Below are 9,820 nucleotides of genomic sequence, written 5' to 3'. Positions count from 1 at the left end.
CCTCAACCTCCCCAGCTCAAGCAATCCTCCTGCCTTAGCCCTGAGAGTAGCTAGGACTACAGCCACACATCACTGTGACTGGCTAATTTTTAAATGTTTTTGTAGACATAGGGTCTTGCTATATTGCCCAGGCTGGTCTCGAACTCCTGGGCTCAAGCTGTCCTTCCACCTTGGCTTCCCAAAGTGCTGGGATTATAGGCGTGAGCCACTGCACCTGGCCTGTACATTTTCTTTATCTAATCCACCGCTGATGACCACCTAGGTTGATTCCACATCTTTGCCATTGTGAATAACGCTACAATGAACATACAGGTGCATGCACAGAGTGTCTTTTTAGTAGGATGACTTATTTTCCCTTTGGGTATATGCTCAGGAGTAGGATGGCTGGGTTGAATAACAGTTCTCTAAGTTCTTTGAGAAATCTCTAAACTGCTTTCTACAGTGGCTGGATGATTAGCTTCTTTCTTACTCTTAGTTATGAAAGCTTAATGGCACCAGGACAGACAAGGTGACATGAGAGAAGCAAGCCTCCGTCTCTCTCGTGACATGGCTCCAGCCTGTCCACCAGCCTCAGCAGCCTGTCTCTGCTTCTCCCCACAGCACCCAGGGAAGTCCTGGTTCCTGCCCTCAGCTCCTTCCTGCTCCATCCTCAACTAAGCCGCCATGCCTGGTGGGTACAAAGGGGAATGTGGGGATGATGTGGACCCTATGCCTTTCCTGGCACCTCCCGAAAAGGAAAGGATCGAAGCCATGAACAAGCCCTACGACATTAAGAGGTCCTGCTGGGTCAAAGATGAGAAGGAGGGCTTCGTCGCTGGGGAGATCCAGTCTGAACAGGGTGACCAAGTCACCGTGAAGACAGTCACCAACCAGGTGAGTGGGGCATGATCTCCAGGATGAAACCGAACTTGAGAGTGGCAGGCACCCAGGCCTTTTCTAGGCATGCTCCCACCCAGGAGACAGGGTGGCAGAAAGAGCAGGTGCCTCTGAGTCCTACATACTGGGGTCAAATCCAGACTCACCTACACTCAAGCTGTGTGGCCCTGGGCAAGGTGCATTCCCTCTCTGAGCTACATCACGATAGAGATTCCAAGACAGGACACATGAAAATACTTCATAGACTCTAAAACAATACCATGCATAAGGGATGATCATGAGTTGTCTTTGATGTCCCAAACAGTTCTCACATGGAAACTATTTTCTAAGCATGAGAGTAAGCATGTCACTCATGAGCAATGTCACCGTATGCCATGGCTGCTGCTGGCATGAGGGGTATGAGAGAGGGCACAGAACACCCTGGCTCACTGGGTGAGCTCTTCAGCTGCATGAAGAACAGATGGTGGTTCCCAGGTCCCCTGTAGCATGACGGTGGTGTGCTGGATGTGATGGCTTGTGATGGCTTTTAATGGCTTGCAAGGACCCAACTTAGCTTTCGATGGCTTACAGGGACCCAACCTAGCTTTCAATGGCCTGCAAAGACCCAACCTGGCTTCTCATGGCTTGCAGGGATCTAACCTGGCTTGTGATGGTTTGCAAGGACCCCAACACTAAACATCGAGGGACTTTACAGCCAGTTGTTAAACCTTGGGTAACTTGCTATCAGACATGATGGAAGTATTTACACCATGGAAATGGGCACATGCTGTAAATCAGGGACATTTCCCCCCAGACAGCTGGTTTACCAACCCACCCCTCTCTGCTGGTCCACACTGTGTCTGGCCATACGTGAGATATGACTTGAGAGAGTGGATAGAAAATTGGGTTTATTAGGCTGGGCGTGGTGGCTCACACCTGTAATCCCAGCATTTTGGGAGGCTGAGGCAGCAGGATTACTTGAGCTCAGGAGTTTGAGACCAGCCTGGGCAATTTGATGAGACCCTGTCTTTATTTTTTCATTATTTTTATTATTATTATTATTTTGAGCTGGAGTTTTGCTCTTGTTGCCCAGCCTGGAGTGCAGTGGTGCGATCTCTACTCATTGCAACCTCCACCTCCCAGGTTCAAGCAATTCTCCTGCCTCAGCCTCCCAAGTAGCTGGGATTATAGGCATGTGCCACCATGCCCAGCTAACTTTTTGTATATTTAGTGGAGACAGGGTTTCTCCATGTTGGTCAGGCTGGTCTCGAACTCCTGACCTCAAGTGATCCACCCACCTCAGCCTCTCAAAATGCTGGGATTACAGGTGTGAGCCACCGTGCCCAACCCCTATCTTTCTTTTTTAAAAAATAATAAAATTTTTTATTAACATTTTTTAAAATGTGGTTTATTTTAAACATTTACGGGCAGGGGTCTCCTTGTATTCTTTGCAGACCCCTGGTGAGGCACCTGATGATTTGTTTAATCCTTTCAGCAACCTTAAGTATAATAGGATTTATTGACCCTATTTTGCAGAGAAGGAAGAATGAGAATCAAGGGCACTTTAGGTGACCTGTGCACATTGCAAAGACAGCAAATGATGAACTTGGATTTAAACCCACTGTATCTGCTCATATGCAGAATGGACCTGCGAGGTCCGTTCCTGGTTAATTTCATGATGAAAAGAAGTCAGAGACCAGGCACAGTGGCTTACACCTGTAATCCCAGCACTTTGGGAGGCTGAGACAAGCAGATCTCTTGAGGTTAGGTATTTGAGACCAGCCTGGGCAACATAGCGAGGCCCCAGTTCTACAAATAAGTAGCCAGGTATAGTGGTATGTGCCTATACTCCCAGTTACTTGAGAGGCTGAGCCAGGAGGATCACTTGAGCCCAGGAAGTCAAGGCTGCAGTGAGCTAGGATTGCACCCCTGCATTCCAGCCTGGGTGACAGAGAGAAACATTATTTCAAAAAAAAAAGGAAGCCAGAAACCTCAGTGATCAGAACTGGCAACAGCTCATTTTCCTCTGAGCCTGCCTTTGAGAGGAGTATTGGTAAAAAGATGAGGCTGCAGTTGGGTGGAAAGGAGTTTGAACGAAAGTCAAGCTTAATTCCCAGGAGAAACAGTTTTCAGAGAGGAGAGTGTCATAGTGTCATGAGAAATGATGGCTGATGATAGTGGAGCTCCAGAGTGCATTCAAGTTTGGATGTACAATTAAAGACAACACAATTTCCTTCAGTATCTGCAGCAGACAGGCTGGCCAGCCGGGTTTGGGACAGAAAAGATGGAGCCTGTGGCGCTGGCTTCCCCGGCTTTTAAAATAAAGGCCAAGTCCTCCATTCCTCTGCTGAAAGCGAAATGTCTGCACATGGACGAGGACCAAAGATCTGGAAACCCCTGGAAATGAACTCAGAATAAAACCCACCTTGAGGCCAGGAGCGGTGGCTCACTCCTGTAATCCCAGCACTTTGAGAGGCTGAGCAGGGCGGATCACCTGAGGTCAGGAGTTTGAGACCAGCCTGGCCAACATGGCAAAACTCTGTCTCTACCAAAAATACAAAAATCAGTTGGGCATGGTGGCTGGTACCTGTAATCCTTGCTACTCTGGAAGCTGAGGCAGGAGAATTGCTTGAACCCAGGAGGTGGAGGTTGCAGTGAGCTGAAATCATGTCACTGCACTCTAGCATGAGTGACAGAGTGAGACTGTCTCAAAAAACCAAAAAACAAAAACAAACAATCAAAAAACCCAGCTTGATTTACTAAGGGTGTGGTAACCATTACTGGGGAGGATTTTCCAAAACTGTCAAGATTTCAAATTATCTGCTTATTGTACTCATAAATTATTAAAAGTCCCAGAAATCCCAGTATGAAGTCAGGCCTCAAATCTAAGGCTGCAAGCAGCCAAAAGGTATTTGTTTTCTAGATTGCATGTCTTCAGCTTTGAGCCCAGATGCTGGAGCTTCTTAAAAGCTAGCGCTAGTTTTTTTGTTTCGTTTTTTTCCTTGCTCTGTTACCCAGGCAGGAGTGTAGTAGCATGATCTCAGCTCACTGCAACCATTGCCCGCTGGGTTCAAGCGATTCTCCTGCCTCAGCCTCCCAAGTAGCTGGGATTACAGGTGTGTGCTACCATGCCCAGCTAATTTTTGTATTTTTAGTAGAGAGAGGGTTTTGCCATGTTGCCCAAGCTGGTCTCAAAATCCTGACCTCAAGTGACCCACCTGCTTCAGCCTCCCAAAGTGTTGGAATTACAGGCATGAGCCACCATACCTGGCCTAGTTTTCATTTATAGATGAAGAAAAAATTGAGGTGCAGCATGGGGAAGAGATCTGCCCACGTGCACAGGCACGAACACACCTACTGATGAATGCTCATTACTGTTTTTCTTCTTCTTCTTTTCTTGCTTGCTTTCAGTTTTAACCTTGAAGGTGGCTTGAAGGAAACAGGGGAATGAATTTTTTTTAAATGGAAAAGTGGCTGCATGCAGTGGCTCACACCTGTAATACCAGCACTTTTGGGGGCCAAGATGGGAGGATCATTGGAGGCCAAGAGTTCAAGACCAGCATGGGCAACATAGCAAGACCTTTTCTCTAGAAAAAAAATTTAAAATCCCGCTGGGCACCGTGGCTCACTCCTGTAATCCCAGCACTTTGGGAGGCTGAGGTGGACAGATCACAAGGTCAGGAGATCAAGACCATCCTGGTCAACATGGTGAAACTCCATCTCTACTAAAAATACAAAAAATTAGCCAGGTGTGGTGGCACGCTTGTAGTCCTAGATACTCGATAGGCTGAGGCAGGAGAAATGCTTCAACCCAGGAGGCAGAGGTTGCAGTGAGCCGAGATCACACCACTACACTCTGGCCTGGGCGATGGAGCAACACTCTATCCCCGCCCCACCCAAAAAAAAAAAAAAAAACTTAAAAATCAGCCAGGTCTGGCAGTGTGCACCTGTAGTCTCAGCTACTCAGGAGGCTGAGGCAGGAGGATTGCTTGAGGCCAAGAGATCAAAGCTGCAGTGAGCTATGATTGTAGCACTGCACTCTGGCCTGGGCAACTGAGCAAGATTATATCTCAAAAAATTAAATTACATTAAAAATTTAAAAATGGAAAAGTTGGGCTGATCTGAAGGTAGTGAGTTCTCTCCATTGATTGTTCATGGTTAGTTACAGATCAAACTCCCTGTTCCACTTTCCCCTTCTCATTACTGCACTTAGCCCTTTTAAAAAAGAAAAAGAGAAATGGAAAAACTCATTGCTACTTTGAAACCACCGCTAACTCTCAAGGCAGAGAGCCAAGAGTCACATCTCTGCAAAGTGTCCACAGGATCAAAGAGCAAGCTCTGATCAGCTATCAGGATGGATTTGACTGGAAGAGAAGCACAGGCCAGAGGTTTTCTGTAATATAGGGAGGGAACGTCATAGTTTATAAGGCGTTTTTTCATGATTCCATTTAAGTTCATATAATTCTCCCAGCAACCAGCCGAGGAGGCTACTGTCATCCCAATTTCAGAGAGGAGGCAGTTGAAGCTGCATTGGCCTCAGAGGTGCCTCCCCATCCCAGGACACACAGCGGGGTGTGGCTAGACCAGGACTTGGGTCCACTGGATGCTCCACTCCATCTCCTTTTGGGACTCCAGAGTGTGCGGTGATCTGGGCCAGATGCCCCATGCCTGGGACGGCACTATTTCCTGATGCCTGTGCTGCTGTGTCTTGACCCCCCTCAGACAGTCACTGTGAAGAAGGATGATATCCAGCAAATGAACCCACCCAAATTCTACCAGGCCAGCGACATGGCAGACATGACGTTCCTGAATGAGGCCAGCGTCCTAGACAATCTGCGCCAACGCTATACCAACATGAGGATCTATGTGAGTTCTGGGGATGGGGTGAGCGGGGAGAGGGAGGAAGGAGTGGCTGCAGATCTTCTGCCCTTCTTCTGATGCGGGGGGGCGGGGGGCTACTCCGCCTTCCCCAGTTCCCAATACACATTATGACTCAGAAAAAGGCACAGGGACCATGTTTTTGACATGTTAGAATTTCCACCCAAAGCCTTCGACATCTCAGTAATGGCACCAGTGAGCAGCTGAAACACCCTTTGCTGAGGCTGTCACCCAAAAATCTTCCTCCTTGTGCTCCTCCCCTCTTCCTCAAAGTCTCACATCAAAACACCATTTTCCCCCTAGTGTCTTCATGTGCCATTATTAGAAGTCCATCCATCCATCCATCCACCAATCCATCCATCCATTCATCCATCTATCCATTCATTCATTCATTCATCCAAACATCTTTCCATCCAATCATCCATCCATCAATCCAAATATCTATCCATCCATCCATCGTCCATCCAAACATTTATCCATCAATCCAGGCATCCAAACATTTATCCATCCATCTATCCAACCATCTATCCATCAGTCCGAATATCCAAACATCCAAACATCCATCCATCCATCCATCCATCCAAATATCCATACATACATCCAAATATCTATATATCCATCCATTCAACCAATATCTATCCATCAATCCAAGCATCCAAACATTTATCCATCCATCCATCCAACCATCTGTCCATCAATCCAAACATCTAAACATCCATACATACATCCATTCATACATCCATACATCCAAACATATATCCATACATCCATCCAAATATCTATTCATCCAAACATCTATCCATCAGTCCAGACATCTAAACATTCAACCATCCATCCATCAATCCAAACATCCAAACATCCATCCATACATCCATTCATCCATCCATACATCCAAACATCTATCCATCAATCCAAACATCCAAACAGTCATCGATCCATCCATCCATCCATCCATCAAAACATCTATCCATTAATCCAAATATCCAAATATCCATCCATCTATTCATCCATCCATACATCCAAACATCTATCCATCAATGCAAACATCCTAACATTCATCCATCTATCCAAACATCCAAACATCCATCCATCAACCAAACATGTATCCATCCACCCATCCACCCATCCAAACATCCAAATATCCACCCATCCATTCAATCATTCTTCAAAACATTCACCCACCTATCCATCCAACAAACACTGAGATTTAATTGTAGCCTGAGGCACTTAGGAAGGACAACAGACTGCATCCTTGAAGAAGTTCAGTTTCAGTTTGATGTGATGACCAGAGTGGGTTACAATCAGTCCCCTGAGCGTCTTGCAAATCTTAAAACAGAAAGATGATTTCCTGAAGGTGTTGCAGCTTAACTCACTAAATGGGTTGTCTAAGGACATGTTGGTGTTTGCCTCTCTAGATGCCTTTATTAAAAAAGAAAGAGGCTTGTCTGGTAGGAATAGGTGAGGTGCAGCCTGATTCCCAGGTCAGGGGCTGCTGGGGGTCCCCCTCCCTGGGTCCATGGTTATACCCAAGAGGACTTCTGTGACCCCAGATTCTTCCTCCTTAATACTACTGTGGTTATAGATTCAGGCCCCAGCAGCAGCACCATGGCCACAGGTGGTGTTGGAAGGTCTCTGAGAAGCTCTTGAAGATATCTGCTAGGTCTGGAGGTTAGCAAGGCATCCTTGGACCCCAGGTCTAAAAAGAGCCACACCCAGGCTGGGCACAGTAGCTCACACCTGTAATCCCAGCACTTTGGGAGGCTGAGGTGGGCGGATCACAATGTCAAGAGTTTGAGACCAGCCTGGCCAACATTGTGAAACTCCATCTCTACTAAAAATACCAAAAAAAAAAATTTTTTTCTCTTTTTCTTTTTTTTTTTTTTTTTGAGCCCAGTCTCACTCTGCCGCCCAAGCTGGAGTGCAATGGCGCGATCTCAGCTCACTGCAACCTCTGCCTCCCGGGTTCAAGCGATTCTCCTGACTCAGCCTCCCAAGCAGCTGGGACTACAGGCACGTGCCGCCACACCTGACTAATTTTTCTATTTTTAGTAGAGATGAGGTTTCACCATGTTAGCCAGATGGTCTCGATCTCTTGACCTCTCGATCTGCCCACCTCGGCCTCCCAAAATGCTGGGATTACCAGCGTGAGCCACTGCACCCAGCCTTAAAAACACAAAAACCAACCGAGCACGGTGGCGCATGCCTGTAGTCCCAGCTACTCAGGAGGCTGAGGCAGGAAAATTGCTTGAATCTGGGAGGTGGAGGTTGCAGTTGCAGTGAGTCGAGATCATGCCACTACACTCCAGCCTGTGTGACAGAGCAAGACTTTGTCTCAGAAAAAAAAAAAAAAAAAAAAAAGAGCCACACCCACCCCTGACTGAGCCTGGAACCTGGGCTGAGAATGTTAAGGTTCAGGCTCGATGGTCAAGCTCAGGACCTGGTCTTACCCAGGGCTGCTCTACACGCAAGCCCTTGCTCCTCCTAGGTGACTATATCATAGGTGACTTTGGGCCAAGGAACTGCAGGCTCTGTGGAGTATAGCCTGACAGAGCAGGGCAGGGAGTCCCCTCCTACATTAAAGCACTTTGATGGAACCACTAGTGCAACAACTCTAGCTGGCAAGGGCTGTTCCCATGGCCCCAGCTCCTTCCCTCTCAATTCCTCCTGACCACGGCTGGGCAGTAACTGGCTTCCAGGCTGCTGTCTGCCCCCACCCCGCAGCTGAGACAGGCTGGAGGGGAAGAGTGACTCCATGGCTGACATCCCAGGATGAGACACTGTGTGTCATACTCTCAGCTCTTCAACTGGGTTTCCTTCATTGTCTCTTTGCTTTTTCTTTTTTTTCCCCTGTGGATCAGTTTCTACTTAATAAGTTTCCTTTTGGAAATTCAACATATCCCAGTTATGCTAAGGAGAACCTGGTGGCAGGGAGCAGGGTCAGGGGGGAGCAGTTATTCTTACTTGGTTCAAAATGGAAGGGTTTAAAGTTGAATTGAAAACAGGCACTTGGTGGAGGCTTTGGAGGTCGATATGACTGTCCAGCAAGTAGAAGGGAAATTCAAGATTCGTAGATTTGGCCATGTCCTGTCTTCACTTATTCTTCCTGCTCTTAGATAATTTATTTAATGCTGTAATTGGTTTTTTGGGTTTTTTTTTTTTGAGATGGAGTCTTGCTCTGTCACCCAGGCTGGAGTGCAGTGGCACAATCTTGGCTCACTGCAACCTCCACCTCCCGGGTTCAAGCAATTCTCCTGCCTCAGCTTCCTGAGTAGCTGGGACTACAGGCATACGCCACCACACTCAGCTAATTTTTGTATTTTTAGTAGAAATGGGGTTTCACCATGTTGGTCAGGCTGGTCTTGAACTCCTGACCTCGTGATCCACCCGCTTCAGCCTCCCAGAAAGCTGAGATTACAGGCGTGAACCACCGAGCCTGGCCTCTTTTTTTTTTTTTTTTTTTTTAAAAAAAGGTAATTTCTTACAAATTGCAGTCTTGGAGTGAAAAGAAAGTTGGGGACTCTTTCTAAGAGGAGATCAAGGCTGGGTGCTGTGGCTCATGCCTGTAATCCCAGCACTTTGGGAGACCAACGTGGGTGGATTGTTTGAGGACAGGAGATCATGATAAGCCTGGCCAACACAGCAACACCCCCAACTCTACAAAAATTATTTTTAATTTTACAGGCTTAATGGGCACATACCTGTAGTACCAGCTACTTGCCATGTTGAGGTGGGAGGATCCCTTGAGTCCAGGAGGTCAACGCTGCAGTGAGCTATGACTGTACCATTGCAGTCCAGCCTGGGAGACAGAGCAAGCCTCTGTCTCTTCAAAAAGAAAAAGAAAGAAAACAACAGGTGGTCAAACCTAGCTGCCACAAGTAGGAAACTGCATCCACACAGTGAAGATTCCACAGCTATTGAATCACCCCAGAAATCTCTCAATGGACTGTCATGGAAAATCAGATATATTAAGTGGCAAAAGCAAGACACAAAAATAGTACTATAGGCCGGGCGCAGCGGTTCACGCCTGTAATCCCAGCACTTTGGGAAGCCAAGGTGGGCAGATCTCTTGAGGTCAGGAGTTTGTGAC

General features: G+C 47.1%; 1 protein-coding gene across 2 annotated transcripts in view; it reads left to right on the top strand.

Annotated features, from left to right (window-relative positions):
• The first annotated feature begins 663 nt into the window (after nucleotides 1–663).
• The window catches only part of LOC105719403 (myosin-16), an 81,562-nt gene continuing 72,405 nt past the window's right edge, over nucleotides 664–9,820 (top strand). For both annotated transcript variants that reach the window (XM_064376353.1, XM_064376352.1), the window contains exons 1-2: nucleotides 664–873; nucleotides 5,578–5,721. Coding sequence is in view for 1 of the 2 variants with exons in the window: in XM_064376352.1 (XP_064232422.1) it covers nucleotides 664–873; nucleotides 5,578–5,721 (354 nt within the window). In the remaining variant the exon portion in view is untranslated. The remainder of the gene's footprint in view (nucleotides 874–5,577; nucleotides 5,722–9,820) is intronic.

This window comes from Aotus nancymaae, unplaced genomic scaffold, assembly GCF_030222135.1.
Source record: "Aotus nancymaae isolate 86718 unplaced genomic scaffold, 86718_ANA_hifiasm-v0.15.2.pri h1tg000015l_0, whole genome shotgun sequence".
Classification (NCBI taxonomy): Eukaryota; Metazoa; Chordata; class Mammalia; order Primates; family Aotidae; genus Aotus; species Aotus nancymaae.
Note: the sequence above shows the minus strand (reverse complement) of the source record. Positions and strands in the feature narration are given on the sequence as shown.